The sequence below is a fragment of the Mobula birostris genome, chromosome 2 (assembly GCF_030028105.1).
Source record: "Mobula birostris isolate sMobBir1 chromosome 2, sMobBir1.hap1, whole genome shotgun sequence".
NCBI lineage: Eukaryota > Metazoa > Chordata > Chondrichthyes > Myliobatiformes > Myliobatidae > Mobula > Mobula birostris.
In genome coordinates, this window is record NC_092371.1 from 212,173,868 (window position 1) to 212,193,849 (window position 19,982).

The 19,982-nt window shown below is 41.3% G+C and overlaps 1 protein-coding gene across 4 annotated transcripts in view; it reads left to right on the forward strand.

Annotated features, from left to right (window-relative positions):
- gtf3c2 (general transcription factor IIIC, polypeptide 2, beta) overlaps positions 1 to 19,982 on the forward strand; it is a 119,936-nt gene that overhangs the window by 23,192 nt on the left and 76,762 nt on the right. For all 4 annotated transcript variants that reach the window (XR_011885024.1, XM_072251409.1, XM_072251411.1 and 1 more), the window contains exon 9: positions 1,763 to 1,880. Coding sequence is in view for 3 of the 4 variants with exons in the window: in XM_072251409.1 (XP_072107510.1) it covers positions 1,763 to 1,880 (118 nt within the window). In the remaining variant the exon portion in view is untranslated. The remainder of the gene's footprint in view (positions 1 to 1,762; positions 1,881 to 19,982) is intronic.

A 19,982-nucleotide genomic window follows, 5' to 3' on the forward strand; every position in this document is an offset into this window, starting at 1 on the left:
TGAAGTCTATATGAAAATGGTTTATCTGAAATGTCTGTGACTTGCAAGGCAACATTATCTTACCCAGAAAATATATTTATATTTTTGGTTTCTGAGGTTTATCATAATCATACTTTGAAAACATGCTCTTCCCCTTAAAACTATTTTTAAGGACAAGGTATAGTCTCCACACAGACAGGAAGGAGGAGGGGTACAGAGAAAAAATATTTGCAGTCGTAAATGTGTGATCTTTGTTAAGGTAGAATAAGCAGTTCTTGTGGGGAAAACATTCTCAATTTTACAATTTAGAGGAAGTACCCTTAATATGCTGAAGAGCCATATCATCATCATGATCAGATGGATAGATGTACTTTATTAATCCCGAGGGAAATTTGGTTTTGTTACAGCCGCACCAACTAATAGAGTGTAAATATAGCAATACAAAAAAACCCCAACAAATAAACAACAAAATGCAAACTATGTCAGATGGAAAATAAGTCCAGGACCAGTCTATTTGGCTCAGGGTGTCTGACCCTCCACGGGGGGAGCTGCACGTTCGATGGCCACAGGCAGGAACGACTTCCCATGCCGCCAAGTGTTGTATCACGGTGGAATGTGGCCGAAGTCCAACAGTAAAAAGTTCAATATCCAGTCTGCAAACACGTTCCTCGATCGTAATATACCCCGGATTGCACCATCTGTTGTTAGCCAGAACAGTAAGCACCTAACTCCTTTAGGCTTACCGCTGTCAGTGCACTTCCGGTCAGCCGGAATGGTATTACCCACCGAACTCCTCTTCTCCAAAAGTCTCTGTTGTCTCGACTCGATCCTCTTTCCTCGATTTTGTGATCCCCTCTGCATCCTCTGTGTTTTCCTCCGGATTTCAGCAGGGGTGTCCGCCGCTCTGCTCGCTAAACCGGCCGGCATTTGCTGGTCCATGGAATACACAATGCGACCTTGCTTTTGTCCCACGTGTCGGGATGTAACCATTTCCAGCTCTAAAGAAAACCCAAATAAAACTCTCTCTACCAGCATGTTAGAGAGGGTGCAGGTTCGATGTGTTACCGTGAGGGAAAAAAAATACAAAAAATAACGTAAATTTAAAAAGTAAGAAGAAGAAAGTAAGAATAGATCGGAACGGCTGTACCAGGCTGCATGCACAACTGGCGCATGCGCAGAATGCCACCATTTTTTAAATGTTTATTCCTAATCATACTCACAACTGTCCTGTTTCTTGATTTTTATCTTCTTTGAACTAGATGCTTTATCCTTTTCAAGGTTATCTGGAAAAAAGAAGAAAGAAAGAACAAAAAAAAAAGCTGTGTAATAATCATTGATACAACAATAAGAAAGAATGTTCATGGAGCCTTTCAGAGCCACTTGACCTCTTAACCAGTTTCCCCCGGGATCAATAAAGTATGACTATGAAATGCTGAGAAGAGCAGTAATCAACAAATTTCCGTAACACAGTGATAAGATAAATTATTAGTTAACATATGTTAGTGGTGTTGATTCGCCATTAGAAGAGTTCATCTCTTCTTGGAATAGTTCCTGTGAAGTTTTTTTTTCCACCCATTTGTACCACCTGGCCTAGCCTCAGTTTTAATTCTTATCCAAAAGACAACACATTGACAGTGTAGCACTGCCTTAGTAATACACAGGAGCACTTGCGTTACTTGGATGCTCAAGTCTCTGAAGTAAGGTTTGAATCTTTTACCCCAGATCCATAGATTAGAAATAGAAGTAATATCTATTATTAAAATCTTGTAAATTTTTTTTGTAGCTTCCTCAGATGGCAAGACTTGGTATTCTAGCAGCTGCATTTTCCTCTGGAAAGGTTGTTGTCTACAGTTTGCCACATCCAGAATCCCTAAACATGTATAAAATGAAACTTCTAAAAGGTATGTAATCAGGAAACTCAGCTCAGGTGAACATTTGAAGTGCCTTTCTCCATGTAGAACAATGACATTTTTCCACTGTTACAATGATTGGTTACTCTGGAGAGAATTAGGAGTTGTTACATTTCTACCAAACGTGTATTAATGTGCACTACATTTTAAACAAGGCTGGAAAGTTACAAATGTAAGTTAAGGAGAATGAAACTCAAAATTGTCTGCATCAGAAATGATGGTGATTAATTAATCCACTTTGTCATCCCCACACCCATGGTCCCTTGCTCCTTCGCTGCATTCTGAAAATATGCCACCAGAGGGCAGCAAATAATTAAATTCACTTTTTATTTATTGCATGTGCATCAAAACATACAGTGAGAAGTGTTATTTGCGTTAAGAACCAACATGAACTAGAGGTGTGCAGGGGGTAGCCTGTAAGGGTATTACTATACAAAACAGGCCCCTTTCCTCCCTCCAAACGATCACACACACACACACACACACACACACACACACACACACACACACACACACACACACACACACACACACACACACACACTCACTCTCTCACACTCTCGTGCCTCTCACCCCTGAACAGGCTGCCTCTGAGCCTTGAGCCTCCATCCTCCAACGGGCCACCATTGGGCTCACAGATAATGGACCCTTCAAGACATACTGAGCCAGGGCTTCAAACATTGGGTCTCCAATTCTGGACTTGCTGACTTCGGTGGTTGATCTCAGGCTTCAGTCTTGGGTATCAATTCCAAGACTTGCCAATCACCAGACTCTGAATTCCAGGCCTCAAACTCCAGACGTGCACAGACCTCCAACCCTAGGCGTTGCCAATGTGGAGGGTCGCCAGTCCTCATCCACAATGCCCACCTAGCTCAGTTGTTGATTACATCTGACCCAACATCAATCCATGGGGATCACTAGCCTTTGACCATGGAGCACTCCAATCAATATGGGGCCTGACCTCTAACTCTCCTCATCCCTGTGCCTGACCCCTTACTTCCCAAGCTATCCCCAAAACCATCCCTGCAAACCTAATAAAAAACAAGTCTGAGCCATGACCTGGATGGGTGTTGCAGCTCAGTACCATCTTGGCCAGAGGTAAAGGCCTGAAGGTCAAAGCCCCTAGGTCGACTTGAATAATTATTCCACAGACAATAATTATTCTGAGTAAGTTGAGCAGAAGATTAGTAAAATGGGAATGAAATGGATTTGCAAGTGGGGCTCAGAGAGCAGTTCATTTTTGAAATCTTCACATTTTACATGCAGAACAATATCTCTAATGGTTGTGATTTTTGATGACTGATACTGCATTGGTCTCCAAACCTTGGAAGCTCGGGCAGTTTGGAATTGTCAGGTGGACAAGTTGCCCAGTGACTTTGGCATTATACGCGTTATAAGACTGAAGAGCTTGGAAGATGATAAGAAATGCAAGTCTGGGAAGTTTGGAGGCTGTTGGTTGGGATTTGTGAGAGAGAAGAAATGGGATCTGGAAGGTGGAAGGGAAGTTCAGAGATGAGAGCTGTGGTGAGAGGAGAGAAAGGAAATGAAGGAAAGCGTGCCATATGCCTTTTTCACCACCTATCTACCAGTGTCATCGATTCATACCTGCATTCCGGGTCTCTCTGTTCTGTAACATATCCCAGGGTCCTGCGATTTATGTGTTAAGATTTGCTTTGGTTTAATTTACCAAATGCAACAGTTCACCCTTATCTGAGTTGAATCCTAGCTGCAATTCCTTTGTTCACTTCCCTAATTCATTTATGTTCTGTTGGAATCTTAGATAATCTTCACTAACAGAAAATCTGCAGATGCTGGAAATCCATGCAACACACAAAATGCTGGAGGAACTCAACAGGCCAGGCAGCATTTATGGAAAAGAGTACAGTCAACGTTTCAGGCAGAGACCCTGCATCAGAACTGGCCTGCTGAGTGCCACCAGCATTTTGTGAGTCTTGCTTAACCGCTTTCACTGTCTGCTATACAACCAATTTTGGTGTCACTCACAAACTTACTAACCACTTTAGATGATAAACAGCAGTAGATCCAGCACTGATCCCAGTGGTACGCCATTGGTCATTGACTTCCAATCAGAAGAACAACCATCCACTACCGCTCTGTCTCCTTCCACCATCCAATTTTGTATCCACTTGACTAGCGCAACCTGTATCCTACGTGATGTAACCTTTCAGACTAGCATTCCATGTGGAACCTAGTCAAAGGCATTGCTAATGTCCATTGAAACAAAGTGTACTGCTCTGCCCTCAATCTTGTCTGAGGATATGTTTGACTAGGTCCTGGGGATTTATCCACTGTATAGGCCTTAAGTTTGCCACCCCACCTCTATTCTAATGTGGATATGTTCCAAAACATCATTATTTCCATTCATTTCTTAGCTTCCATGACTTTACTGTGGAGAAGGTCATATGTAACTTCTCAAATGTTGAATAAACTTTTCTCAGGCTTCCAGTTAGGTACAGGTATTGATTATAACCATTTCAATGGCAAACTCTGCCATCTTCATCAGGGAATGTCTTAATAGTTATCCTTTAATTGTGTCAGCTATTTATTCACTTGTGCATCAATCTCAAGCTTTAACTGAATTCTTGCACATGGACAAATTACTCAGGGGTGCTCATCCTATTTAATTGTGTTTGTAGACTCTCATTGGTTTCTTATCTACAAAGAGCTCTCTTATTAATATATTTTTTATAAGGTCATTTGAGCTATCGCTTCTGTGCTCGCCTCTCAGTTATTTCCTGCAACATCTTCTACCCCCCGCCCATCTGTTCCACATGTGTGCACACACAAAATCATTTATAGTTCACGATTGACCTATTAACCAGCATATCTTTCGGATCTGGAGGGAACACTAACATTTGGAGAATTGAATTGAATTGACTTTATTTCTTACATCCTTCATGTACACGAGGAGTAAAAATCTTTGTTACGTCTCCATCTAAATGTGCAATCATAGTAATTTATAATAAATAGAACAGTCAATGTAACATGAAATACGCTCAAATCGACGTGAGTTAATCAGTCTGATGGCCTGGTGGAATAAGCTGTCCTGGAGCCTGGTGGTCCTGGTTTTTATGCTGCGGTACCATTTCTCAGATGGTAGCAGCTGGAATAGATTGTGGTTTGGGTGACTCAGGACCCAGTGATCCTTCAGGCCCTTTTTTTCACACCTTTCCTTGTAAACGTCCTGAATCATGGGAAGCTCACAACTCCAAATGCGCTGGGCTGTCCACTCCACTCTCTGCAGAGTCCTACAATTAAGGAAGGTACAGTTCCCATACCAGGCAGTGATGCAGCCAGTCAGGATGCTCTCCATTGTGCCCCTGTAGAAAGTTCTTAGGATTTGGAGGCCCATACCAAACTTCCTCAACCATCTGAGGTGAAAGAGGTGCTATTATGCCTCTTTTACCACACAGCTGGTGTTTACAGACCATGTGAGGTCCTTGGTGATGTGGATGCTGAGGAACTTAAAGCTGTTTACCCTCTCAACCCCAGATCCATTGATGTCAATAGGGGTTGGCTCATCTCCATTTCTCCTGTAATCCACAACCAGATCTTTTGTTCTTACAGCATTGAGGGAGAGGTTGTTTTCTTGACACCACTGTGTCAGACAGATGACTTCTTCCCTGTAGGCCACCTTGTTATTGTTTGAGATCAGGCTAATCAATGTAGTGTTGACAGCAAATTTAAATAGCAGATTAGAGCTGTGGGTGGCAACACAGTTATGTGTATAGAGGGAGTAAAGGAGGGGACAGTACACAGCCCAGAGGGACTCCTGTATTGAGAGTCAGAGGGGTGGAGGTGAGGGAGCCCACTCTTACCACCTGCCGGTGATCTGACAAGAAGTCAGGATCCAGCTGCACAAGGCTGAGGTCTAAGAGCTTCCTGTCGAGTCTGGATGGAATTGTGGTGTTGAATGCTGAACTGTAGTCAAAGAGTATTCTCACATAAGCACCCTTCTCCAGATGTGTAAAGACGGTATGTAGAGCAGTGGCTATTGTGTTGTCTGTCAATCATTTGTGTTGGTAGGTGAATTGTAGGGGGTCCAGTTTGGGTGGTATCATGCTGCAGATGTAGTCCTTGACCAGCCTCTCAAAACGTTTGCTTATTGTTGAGGTGAGTGTGACAGGATGCAAGTTGTTCAGGCATATTACCTTGGTCTTTTTTGGTACAGGGGCAATGGTGAATACTTTGAAGCAGGAGGGCACTCTACACTGGGAGAGGGAGAGATTAAAAATGTCTGTAAACACACCTCCCAGTTGTGCTGCGCCCATCCTGAGTTCTTGCCCTGGGATGTGGTCCGGTCCTGCAGCCTTGAGACTGTCCACTCGTTGGAAACATTTGCGTACCTCAGCCTCAGATAACCAGGTTGCAGTGGTGGCTTTCCTCAGCGGCTCAGAGTTAGCAACATCGAACCAAGCGTAAAAGCAATTGAGTTCATCTGGGAGAGAGGCCGCGATGTTGGCAGCACCACTATGGTTGGCTTTGGAGTCTGCGATGGTATGCAACCCTCGCCACAAGTCACGTGTGCTATTCGTTGTGAATCTTGACTCAATCTTGTCCCTGTATTGTTGTTTCGCAGCCTTGATAGCTTTGCTCAGATCATAGCTGCTTTTCTTGAGCTCCTGCTGATTGCCGACAGCGTAAGCTCTGTGTCGTGCGTTAAGTACTGCTCTCATGGAACTATTGATCCAGGGTTTCTGGTTCGGGAAGACCCTGACCGACTTCTGAGGGACACCATCGTCGATGCACTTCCGGATAAAGCATGTGACTCCATCCGTGAACTTGGGAGACATCCTCATCATGGAAGACGTTCCATTCGACGTCATAGAAGCAGCCTCAGGTAGAACATGTAAAGTCTACGCTGACTGCATCAGAGGTCAGGAGCAAAGCCAGGATGCTCCATCTTTGAAGAAGTAGCACTATCTGCCACGCCATAGTGTTGCTCTTAATTTGGACCCTCTTGCGTATATCCACTAATGGTCTTGTTCTTCATTCTGTTTCAGTTAGGTAGAATTCTGAGTCACCATTTTGCCTCAAAGTTTTAAAGGTTAGGCTCGCTCAAAATTTCCCAAACCAGAAATTGAGGGTTTGAAATAACAAGCAGTATGGTGCTGCAACTGATGCAAGGGGGATGTATAGTGCTCACTTGTTATGACTTGAAGCAGAACTATGCTATCCAATTGATTACTCAAAAAGTCTTATTTAAGCAACTTGTAATTCATTTTTCTAAAAAGTTTTGAAACTTGTAATTTGAAAACACCTGTTTAGAAGTTTTCCATAAGTATCAGTAATCAAGACAAGTATCACTGTCTTGTTTGATATTTGCAGTGTTTCAACTAGTTAAAGAGTATATTTTACATCCTTGGTTTAATTTCCTTTAGTTTGCAAATTAGTTTTGCATTCAAAAATGCTATTACTGCAATGTTTCTTTGCCATATTTGAGCTCCAAAGATGGTTGATCTGTATATGCATGCTTTGCTGGTTGCATGGTAATTTATTTGGGATTTCAATTGGTATAAGAAATTGTTCATTTCTTTATATATTGCCAACTACACTCTGTTTTTATCAGGACCTTTCAAAATCAGTTTTCCATTTTTATTATTTTTATACTTCCATTAAATAATTTAGTCGGATTGTTTTCTGCCTTGTTTCTTTCCTAAAGTATATTTTTTCAAGACTACAGCATTGTGAAGTTTCAGAGTTTAAATATCAGGGAGTGGCAGCTGAGACGTAAATTCAGATAATCCTGACCTCTTGCAATTGAAAAGGAATGAGTAACTTTTTTCACTTTGATGCTGCTGCATAAGTTCCACTCAACTTGAAAATATCAATGTCATCTTTTCAAAATTTATTTCCTTGCATTTAATAGATTTAATGATGGCTTCATGGCAAATTGTCATAAAAATGAACATAGTGGGACAGATTTTTCAGAAGTCACATATTTAATCAACATCCTCTTTTTAAGTTTTTTTAAACTTCATCTGATATTTTGCCAATTTTGAACTGGATTTGATTGGCTTTTTGTGATAAATGGAGACAGTGAGTACAATGGGACAATATACCAAAGAATCCATTTCTGTCAAACAAATTGTGATTGGTGCAAACTGAAGTTAGTTGACCATGATGATTTGAGGAAATAAAATAAATTCAATTTTGTAGGTCACACAGAATCAATCATGGGTCAATGGTTTTTGGATGCAAGAATAAAATTAGAAATAGATTTAGTTTTTTCTCCCCAATTTAATTATACGATATATCAAAGCTCTTTTTGAGCTGTGTCTGTCTGATAAAGCTGTTCATTTATTCTTGGTGATTCATACCTTCATATTAAATCACCCTTTGGATACATGAGGAGATTGATGATAAACTGCCGTATGACATTGTCCAAGAACAAAAATGTAAGAGCCGAGATAAATATACATTGACAGGTTGTGGTAGATATGCCTGTGCGGTACACATTCCCGGGTAACCAGGTGAATAGTTCTTGGTCCGTTAGGGAGGGTTTAAACTAATTTGGCAGGGGGATGAGAACCGGAATGATAGAGTGGAAGAAGGAGAAAACAGAAATAAATCTGGGTGAGCAGTAAAGATGTCAGGAAAGACAGGCAGGAGATGGGGCAAATTTGTAGCCATTGGGATGAGTTGCAGTGCAATCAAAGCAAAAAGTACCAAATACTGGTCTTAAGGTGTTATACTTAAATGCACGCAGCATAAGGAATAAGGTGGATGATCTTGTCATACAGCTACAGATTGGCAAGTATGATATTGTGGCCATCACTGAGACGTGGCTAAAGGGTGCATGTCTCTGGGAGCTGAATGTCCAAGGATACATGGTGTATCGGAAGGATAGGAAGGTAGCCAGAGGGGGTGGGGTGGCTTTATTGGTAAGAAATGATATCAAATCATTAGAAAGAGGTGACATAGGATCGGAAGGTGCAGAATCTTTATGGGTTGAGCTAAGAAATCGCAGGGGTAAAAGGACCCTGATGGCAGTTATATACAGGCCTCCAAACAGCTACAGTGATGTGGACTACAAATTACAACAGGAAATAGAAAAGGCTTGTCAGAAGGGCAGTGTTATGATAATTGTGGGGGATTTTAACATGCGAGTGGATTGGGAAAATCAGGTCGGCACTGGATCTCAAGAGAGAGAATTTGTAGAATGTCTGCGAGATGGCTCTTTAGAACAGCTTGTTGTTGAGCCCACTAGGGCTGTACTAGATTGGGTATTGTGTAATGAACTGGTGATTAGAGAGATTGAGGTGAAGGAACCCTTAGGAGGCAGTGTCCATAACATGATTGAGTTCACTGTGAAAATTGAAAAAGAGAAGCCGAAATCCAATGTGTTGGTATTTCAGTGGAGTAAAGAAAATTATAGTGGCATGAGAGAGCAACTGGCCAAATTTGACTGGAAAGGAACTCTGGCGGGTAGGACGACAGAGCAGCAGTGGCTGGAGTTTATGCGAGAAGTGAGGAAGGTGCAAGACAGGTATATTCCAAAAAAAGAAGAAATTTTCGAATGGAAAGAGGATGCAACAGTGACTGACAAAAGAAGTCAAAGCCAGAGTTAAAGCAAAGGAGAGGGCATACTAGGAAGCAAAAATTAGTGGGAAGGCAGAGGACTGGGAAGTTTTTAAAAGCTTACAAAAGGAACCTAAGAAGGTCATTAAGAGGGAAAAGATGAACTATGAAAGGAAGCTAGCAAATAATATCAAAGAGGATACTTAAGGCTTTTTCAAGTATATAAAGAGTAAAAGACAGGTGAGAGTAGATATAGGACTGATAGCAAATGATGCTAGGGAAATTGTAATGGGAGATAAGGAGATGGCGGAGGAACTGAACGAGTATTTTGCATCAGACTTCACTGAGGAAGACTGCAGTATACTGGACACTTGAGGTTGGCAGGGAAGAGAAGTGTGCGCAGTCACAATTACGTCAGAGAAAGTACTCAGGAAGCTGAATAGTCTAAAGGTAGATAAACCTCCCAGATCAGATGGACTGCATACTCATGTTCTGAAGGAAGTAGCTGTGGAGATTGCGGAGGCATTAGCGATGATCTTTCAAATGTCGATAGATTCTGGCATGGTTCCGGAGGACTGGAAGATTGCAAATATCACTCCGCTATTTAAGAAGGGGGCAAGGAAGCAAAGAGGAAATTATAGACCTGTTAGCTTGACATCGGTGGTTGGGAAGTTGTTGGAGTTGATTGTCAAGGATGAGGTTACAGACTACCTAGAGGCATATGACAAGATAGGCAGAACTCAGCATGGATTCCTTAAAGGAAAATCCTGCCTGACAAACCTATTACAATTTTTTTGAGGAAATTACAAGTAGGCTAGACAAGGGAGATGCAGTGGATGTTGTATATTTGGATTTTCAGAAGGCCTTTGATAAGGTGCCACACATGAGGCTGCTTAACAAGATAAGAGCCCATGGAACTATGGGAAAGTTACATACGTGGATAAAGCATTGGCTGATTGGCAGGAAACAGAGTGGGAATAAAGGGATCCTATTCTGGTTGGCTGCCGGTTACCAGTGGTGTTCCACAGGGATCCGTGTTGGGGCCACTTCTTTTTACGTTGTACATCAACAATTTGGATTATGGAATAGATAGCTTTGTGGCTAAGTTTGCTGACAATACGAAGATAGGTGGAGGGGCCGGTAGTGCTGAGGAAACAGAGTCTGCAGAGAGACTTGGATAGATTGGAAGAATGGGCAAAGAAGTGGCAAATAAAATACAGTGTTGGAAAGTGTATGGTTATGCACTTTGGCAGAAGAAATAAATGGGCGGACTATTATTTAAATGGGGAGAGAATTCAGAGTTCTGAGATGCAACGGGACTTGGGAGGACTTGGGAGTCCTCTTACAGATTCCCTTAAAGTTAACCTCCAGGTTGAGTCGGTAGTGAAGAAGGCGAATGCAATGTTGGCATTCATTTCTAGAGGAATAGAGTATAGGAGCAGGGATGTAATGTTGAGGCTCTATAAGGCGTTGGTGAGACCTCACTTGGAGTACTGTGGGCAGTTTTTGCCTCTTTATTTAAGAAAGGATGTGCTGATGTTGGAGAGGGTACAGAGAAGATTCACTAGAATGATTCTGGGAATGAGAGGGTTAACATATGAGGAACGTTTGTCTGCTCTTGGACTGTATTCCTTGGAGTTTAGAAAAATGAGAGGACACCTCATAGAAACATCTTGAATGTTAAAAGGCATTGACAGAGTGGATGTGGCAAAGTTGTTTCCCATGATGGGGGAGTCTAGTACGAGGGGGCATGACTTAAGGATTGAAGGGCACCCATTCAGAACAGAGATGCAAAGAAATTTTTATAGCCAGAGGATGGTGAATCTATGAAATTTGTTGCTACATGTGGCAGTGGAGGCCAAGTCATTGGGTGTATTTAAGGCAGAGATTGATAGGTATCTGAGTAGCCAGGGCATCAAAGGTTATGGTGAGAAGGCGGGGGAGTGGGACTAAATGGGAGAATGGATCAGCTCCTGATAAAATGGCAGAGCAGACTCGATGGGCTGAATGGTCGACTTCTGCTCCTTTGTCTTATGGTCAAAGGGGATCTAGTTCATCAATTGTCAACATTTTCTCATTTTTACCTCATTACAGAAGAACAGCTCTAACTGAGTAACTGTAGTAGAAATCAACAACAACCTAAATAAGATGAATTATTGAAGTTCCTCTATGATTAGCAGAAATGTTTGTCCCTTAAACTGACAGCTGTTTCACTTCCTTGAGAAGCCCTGTGCTTCTTTTCAATGAATTATTTTTTTAAGCTTCCATTTTTTCCATTATAATTTTTTTTTTACCTCTTGGTAGTGCATGTGGTCTTAGTATGTGTACTAAAACTTCAGCAATCTGGCAGCCTTGGTGCTTTGACCCTTGGTAGTGTCATACCTACAGATTTTCTACATTATTAGCTCTTTTATAAATACTCAAGCACATCTTCATTTCAGTTTATTTTCATCTTGTGCAGCAGTATAATAAATGTTTCAGTCAGCCTAGTGCATTCAAAGGGAGTGGGAAATATACAAGTACTTTGGATCCCAGCTTCAGCCACAAATCTACCCATTTTCCTGAACCCTGGTATACAGGACACCAATCCATGCTCTGGCTTTATACCCAGCCCACAATCCTGGCAGCTGTCTGGAACTATTGGCTCTGGACCCAGTAGCCATCAGGATTTCTGAGCAAATTCTTATCAGAGTGCCACTAAATGGGGATTCAGAATTAGGTGTTTAATTTAAGAAAAAAGCTTTTTCCTATGTATAACATTGTAACAATGGATTTATCCAATAATTATATTGGGCAGCACATCAGAATTGCAGAATTTTGTGTTGTATTGATGCATATACAGTGTAAAGAAGCGGATTTCTGATGTTGGGTAGTTAGTGTCCATGCTCCTTTCATTTTGTGCACTTCATTGAAGCATTGAGCACACTTCAATATCTGCAGTGGTACGGAGTGCCAGCCAAAAATAGCTTTATAATGTTCAGCTACTTTATTCAATCCTGTTTTGTCTAAGGCAAGGGCAATCATACTTCATATTTCCTTAGTACCTAAAAGGGCATTCAGTCTGTTAAGTTTGTTGGCTCACTGAGCATTTCAACATACTATTAACTTTCTTGTTAATCTGGTATCCATACCATCTGTCAGTACCCTCCCCAAAACTTATGACTTGCCCATGGATTAGAGGCCATTTTGATAGGGCTGTTGATCTACTGTCCTACATTTCTTTGTGATGTGGGAGGAAACCAGAGCATCTGGAGGAAATTCTGCAGTCAAACGTAACACATGCAAGCTGAGCACACAGGTTTGGGATTGAATCTGGATTACTGCCTCTTCTAGCTGCACTGCTGTGCCTCATTATTATCAGGCTCATATTACTAGTAGGCAGAGTTCAATCACTAGTGATGAGCCAAAACAGGTGTAGCCTCCTGGTAAGCTCAGCTCGCTTTTGTCTAGGGGGAGCAGCCTTTGGCCCTGCCAAACTGGGTAATCAAGTTTGTGTGGATGCTGTGGGATGTACCCCACACTGCCAATTAACAGACATCACACAATGTACGATTTACAAATTCCACTTTATAGATCTTACTGGAACGCTAATTAATAGAGATACAATATAAAAGGAAAGTAAAAAGCGCCAAACTTACTAGAGTTCAACCACTTTGTGCACAACCATTGGAGCTCATTGACGGAGTCTTCTTTCCACCATTCGATCTCCTCCGCTCGACCCGCTGCCTGGGACCAACCACGGTGGTCGACTGGAGTGCGTCCAGCACGTCCTTCCTGTTCGGTTCTCCTCCGAAAAGCCCTGGGCCTCAGACTCCCTCTTGGGTCCAATCCTCGCCCAGCTTACAGCATCTCTCTCATCGCGTCTCCTCTCTCTGTCCCTATCACACCTTCTGCCCAAAGCCCGCGAAAACAATAGCTTACAGACACAAGAAAGAATAACATCTATCCCAATTGGTTAGGAAATGAATACAATTCCCGTTATCACTAATTATAACCCAAACAAGCTGCTACCATTAACTCAGCAGTTAACATTACAGAGAAGCCAATTTATTATAATATAACAAAGAAGCCATTTTATTAGCCTTAGTAAATAACATGAAAGAAGAAACCCCTTACACAGGAAGATGCATATTTGAAATCAAACACATACTTATTCTTGTACAATAATTGTATACCACGTATTGAAAAAATATAGATGATCTGTGGGCAAGAATAGAATAGTCTCATGTTGTAATTAAAGCTGTCTGTGGGAGATCGGCTGATTTCAAAGGAACAGCAGGAAGGAAGTTTTAGTGTGTAGCTATACTCTGTGCAAGAAAGTAGAATTACGTGCACTATTCCTGTTTGGTGAGTGGTGTGTGCAGATGTCAATCATAATTTCAGCTTACCTGTTATTGATCCACAACTGAATAGTCTTCCAATATATACAGTGGTATGCAAAAGTTTGGGTGTCCCTGGTCAAAATTTCTGTTACTGTGAATAGCTAAGCAAGTTACAGATGACCTGATTTCCAATAGGCACAAAGTTAAAGATGAAACATTTCTTTAATATTTTAAGCAAGATTACTTTTTTATTTCCATCTTTTACAGTTTCAAAATAACAAAAAAGAAAAAGGGCCCGAAGCAAAAGTTTGGGTACCCTGCATGGTCAGTACTTCGTTAAGTAACACCCCCTTTGGCAAGTATCACAGCTTGTAAACGCTTTCGGTAGCCAGCTGAGAGTCTGTCATTTCTTGTTTGGGTGATTTTCGCCCATTCTTCCTTGCAAAAGGCTTCTCGTTCTGTGAGATTCTTAGGCCGTCTTGCATGCACTGCTCTTTTGGGGTCTATCCACAGATTTTCGATGATGTTTAGGTCGGGGGACTGTGAGGGCCATGGTAAAACCTTCAGCTTGCACCTCTTGAGGTTGTCCATTGTGGATTTTGAGGTGTGTTTAGGATCATTATCTTGTAGAAGCCATCCTCTTCTCGTCTTCAGCTTTTTTACAGACGGTGTGATTTTTGCTTCCAGAATTCACTGGTATTTAATTGACTTCATTCTTCCCTCTACCAGTGAAATGTTCCCTGTGCCACTGGCTGCAACACAAGCCCAAAGCATGATCGATCCATCCCCGTGCTTAACAGTTGGAGAGATGTTCTTTTCATGAAATTCTGTACCATTTTTTCTCCAAACATACCTTTGCTCATTGCGGCCAAAAAGTTCTATTTTAACTTCATCATTCTACAGGACTTGTTTCCAAAATGCATCAGACTTGTTTAGATGTTCCTTTGCAAACTTCTGATGCTGGATTTTGTGGTGAGGATGCAGGAAAGGTTTTCTTCTGATGACTGTTCCATGAAGGTCATATCTGTGCAGGTTTCACTGCACAGTAGAACAGTGCACCACCACTCCAGAGTCTGCTAAATCTTCCTGAAGGTCTTTTGCAGTCAAACAGGGGTGTTGATTTGCCTTTCTAGCAATCCTACGAGCAGTTCTCTTGGAAGGTTTTCTTGGTCTTCCAGACCTCAACTTGACCTCCACTGTTCCTGTTAACTGCCATTTCTTAATTACATTACAAACTGAGGAAATGGCTACCTGAAAATGCTTTGCTATCTTCTTATAGCCTTATCCTGCTTTGTGGACATCATTTATTTTAATTTTCAGAGTGCCAGGCAGCTGCTTAGAGGAGCCCATGGCTGCTGATTGTTGGGACAAGGTTTGAGGAGTTCAGGGTATTTATAAAGCTTTGAAATTTGCATCACCTGGCCTTTCCTCACGATGACTGTGAACAAGCCATAGCCCTAACAAGCTAATTAAGGTCTGAGACCTTGATAAAAGTTATCTGAGAGCTCAAATCTCTTGGGGTGCCCAAACTTTTGCATGGCGCTCATTTCCTTTTTTTTTACACTCTAAATTTGTACAAAACAAAAATAATACACTAATCTTGCTTAAAATGTTGAAAAGAATATTTCATCTTTAACTTTATGACTTTTGGAGATCAGTTCATCTTCTGTTCACTTAACTATTTACAGTAACAGAAATTTTGACCAGGGTGCCCAAACCTTTGCATGTTACTGTATGGATACAGCTTATAAATGAATTTTGTATAAAAGACACTAGTGAGTGACTAATAGAAAAGACTGGGTATCAGCAAAGAATTGGTACCTTCAAGAGGAAATGCTTTTTAAAAGATGAACTGCTCAGCTAAGATCAGGTATGATCTACAGGAGGCCATCATGATAGTGAAAAGGCAATTCAGGGTGAAATTAGAGACACAGTTGGATACAGGACAGCCGTTAGCGGGGTTTAAATAGCATTGCTCCCAAAAGGCAGACCCTAACAGCATAAATGGCACTGATGCTTCACTCCCCAATGAGCTGAACACCTTTTATGCACACTTTGAAGGGAGAATAACCCTATACCTGTGCAAACCCCTACAGATCCTGTGATCTCTGAGGCTGATGTCAGAACATCCTTCAAGAGGGAGGACCCAGTGATGTCCCTGGCCAGGTAGTGAAAACCATTACTGATCAAATGGCTAGAGTGTTCAAGAACGCTGGTGCTGCTGCAGTATGAAATTTCAAAAGACAGTGATTATACTGGTCCCCATTATCAGGGTGAGCTAGCTGAAGGACTATTCACTAGTAGCACTCATATCTACCATTATGAAGTGTCTCAAGAGATTTGTTATGGCAGAAACCAAATCCTTCCTGCCTCTGCAAGGATGTACTGTATACAATTAACATTTTTTATATAGCCTTTAGTTAATTATTTAAATGAATAGGAATACTTAATCGAGCGGTGTATATATATATATATATATATATATATATATATATATATTATTATTGAAATATTAAATACACAATAGTCCTCCCCTAACTAAAACCACCTACTCAATATAGAATGCATTTAATTTACATACACAGCATACTATATAATACAACTACTATATACAGACATCCACAGCATAAAATGGTCCTATTCAGGCCTAAAGATTTAATTGCTGTGGAGGATTTTGTACTCTTGTGCGAGAACTGCTTTCTTGACAAGGGAGATCACCCTGCTTGGCGGATGAGACTTGTGGCTGTAAAAACAATCTCAGGTTCTGGGACCTCCTCTGTGGTAGTTGTAGGGGTTGACTCTGAGACTGCTGGAAGTGGTTCTGACAGCTCTGGACACCTTTCTTCACCTTCCCTTTTCTTCTCATTTGTGCATCTTGACCTTGGGGAGGAGCATTTAGCACTGGAGTATTCTCTTATTAATACTTCTATTGCTCCTTTTATGATCTGATCGCTCCTCTTGGTTTCTTCATCCACAACATCATCTGACAAATCTCGTGTTTTTGTATCTCCATTGACTCCTTTCTTTTTGGCCTTCCATTCATCCAGCTGGGCTTTGATCTTTGCATCTACTTTTATAAGTAGCTTTTTGTCTCCCACTTGAAGTTCATGCAATATCCTTAATGCATGCAGAGTATATTCTGGTTCCTTATAATCATAAAAACTGAATGCTCGCAACTTTCCTGAAGCTCCTTGAACTCTTTCAGCTTAAAACCAAGCCACATTTTGTAATTAACTGCCTAATTAACCTATCAGAAGCTTTCTCAGCTACGTTGCCTACAAAAACAGTTGTAATTGGACCACTGCTTTCATCACTTTCACACTTCCTCTGTGCAGCATGGTCCTTCCTTCTTCCAACTAGAGGCATCAACACCTGTTTGTCATCTTGGGCAGCAGTTCATGCGGTTCAGCATGGAGACAGTTGCGGCACCATCCAGTACCTTTTCTTAATTCACTTCCAGTTGGCTTTATTGCAGGGAATATAACAAACCCCACTCCCCACCCCCCACCTTTATACTCTGACCTCATCTTTTTTTCTTGGCCCGAAACGTTGACTGTTTGCTCTTTTCCATAGATGCTGCTTGACCTGCTGAGTTCCTCCAGTGTTTTGTGTGTGTGTCGCTTAGATTTCCAGCATCTGCAGATTTTCTCTTGTTTTTGCTTGTCTGTTGTTAGCTTTCACATTGAAAATCTCAAAGCTACACAGTCCTGTGTCACTCTCATCAACAGATATTTTTTATCAATAGCATGCAAATTAGTTCTGTTTTTGAAACTGCAGCTTGACTTCTTAGCTTTTTTCCTTTCCCTGTGCAGTCTATTTTTGTCTGCCTGACATGCTCTTTGTATCTTGTTGCATTTTCTGCAAGTTTTGCCTTTAAATCTGCATTTATTTGGTGTATGTGGGTCCCTGCCACAATGATAACACAATTTGTTTGCCCGGGCAGGTTTCTGTTTAGACATTGAAATTTTGTTCATGCTCACTTTCATTCTTGACTGCAACTCATTTGTGTCTCTGTCTGCGGTTTCCATTGATACAGTAATTTCATAATTTCAACTGCTCTTTTAAATGTGAATTGTGCTTCAGGAGCTGTTTTTGAATGCTTTTTAAAGATTCTACAAGTAAACTATCTCCTGGTTTATCATTAAGCCCAATGACAAACTGATTGATTGTGTGTGTGTGTGTGTGTGTGTGTAAACTGATTGTGGACTTCAGCGAGGGAACTCACCTCAACTGGCCCTCATTGAGAGGTCAGTGTTGGAAATGGTGAACAGCTTCAAATTTCTGGGTATCAACATCTTGCAGGCGCAACACATTGATGTAATCATGAAGAAAGCATCCCAGCAGTTCTACTTCGTTAGGAATTTGAGAAGATTTAGTATGGCACCAAAGATTCTTGCAAATCTCCAAAGATGACTGGCAGTAAACATTTTTTAGATTATGAGAACACTCAGTCCTCTTTTATTGTCATTTAGAAATGCATACATGCATTAAGAAATGATACAATGTTTCTCCAGAGTGATATCACAGAAAACAAGACAGACCAAAGACTAACACTGACAGAACCACATAATTATAACATATAGTTACAGCAGTGCAAAGCAATACCATAATTTGATAAAGAACAGACCATAGGCACAGTAAAAAAAAAAAAAGTTCTCAAAGTCCCGAGTGGATCGACTCCCGAGTCCCTGACAGCAGGCGGCAAAAGGGAGAAACTCCCTGCCATAAACCTCCAGGCACCGTCAACTTGCTGATGCCTTGGAAGCAGCCGACCCTGAGTCCATCCATCCAGAAACTCTGAGCTTCGGAACAGCCTCTCCAATACAGCCTCCCGAGCGCTGAAACACGCAAAGCCGAGGATTTCGGGGCCTTCAGCTCCGGAGATTCCGGTTACCACACAGTAGCAGCGGTAGCAAAGCAGTCATTTCAGAAGTTTTCCAGATGTTCCGCTGTGCTCTCACGTCTGTCTCCATCAAATCAGGATTGTGCACGGTCCCCTACTTGACAGATAACAGATATTCATCACCGAAGTGGCCGCGTGCGCTGTCGTCACGCCGCCATCTTCTCCCCCTTCCCGGGGGATTTTGACTACTATCACAACCCAATATGGAGACTCCAGTGCACAGGATAAAAAAAAAAGGCTGCAGAGGGTTGAGACTCAGCCAGCTCCATCTCCTCAATATTGAGGATATTTTCAAGAAGTGGCACCTCAAGAAGGTGGCATTCATCACAAAGGAACCTCACCACTTGGAGCATGCACTCTTGTTACTACCGTCGGGGAAGAAGTACAGGAGCCTGAAGACCAACCTCAATGATTCAGATACAGTTTCTTCCCCTTGCCGTCAGATTTCTAAACAGTCCATGAACACTGCATCGTTATTACTCTTTTTTTTTGCACCATTTATTTACTTTGTAGTATGTAGTAATTTTATGTCTATACACTATTGCTGCAGCAAAACTACAAATTTCACATATACTGTAAGACAATGATAATAAACCTGATTCTGATTCTGAGCTGCTGGAGCTCACGTTCCCTTTTCCACCAAGTCTTACTTTTTAACTAAAGCAACTCTGTTTTAAGAACAGTATGCATATCATTAATGTAACAATTTAATTTAAAAGAATTAAAACACTTATGAACACTAGAGAACAAAAAAGAATTTCAGTCCATTAATTCAACATTGTAAATTACCTACGGCTTTTCTTTGACATCTGCTGTTTTCCATTGAGATGAAACAAAAGGCTGGACTGGGGTTGTGCACAGTCACAATGACAGTGGTCAGGAAGTTGCTGCCTATTCAGAAATTCCAAATTTCCTGAGATTTATCGGGGCAAATTCAGACAGTTCAATGTGGAAATATTGTTATTTCTGAAGAAATGTGTGTCTTTTTACCTTTTTAGTGCCTTCTGCATCGTTTTTATTTTCCTCATCATTTACTACCAAAAATCTGTGGCAGTGCTATTTTGTAGAGTGAGTTGTGGCTTAGAAGATAAGAGCTCCTGAAGGGGGCCCTGGAAGGTTAATTAATGCTAAGAATCTTCTGTCATCAATTTGGCAGGCAGTTTTTATCTTGAGGTTTGCAATGCATCTGTAATTACAAACTCATGCCAGCCTCAAAATGATATAAGGAGCAACATAAATTCTCTTGATATTTATTTACTTGTGGCTTTATTTAGGAAACTCTAATAAATATAAATTTGACACTAGAGAGAGTTTACCTTTTGCTGT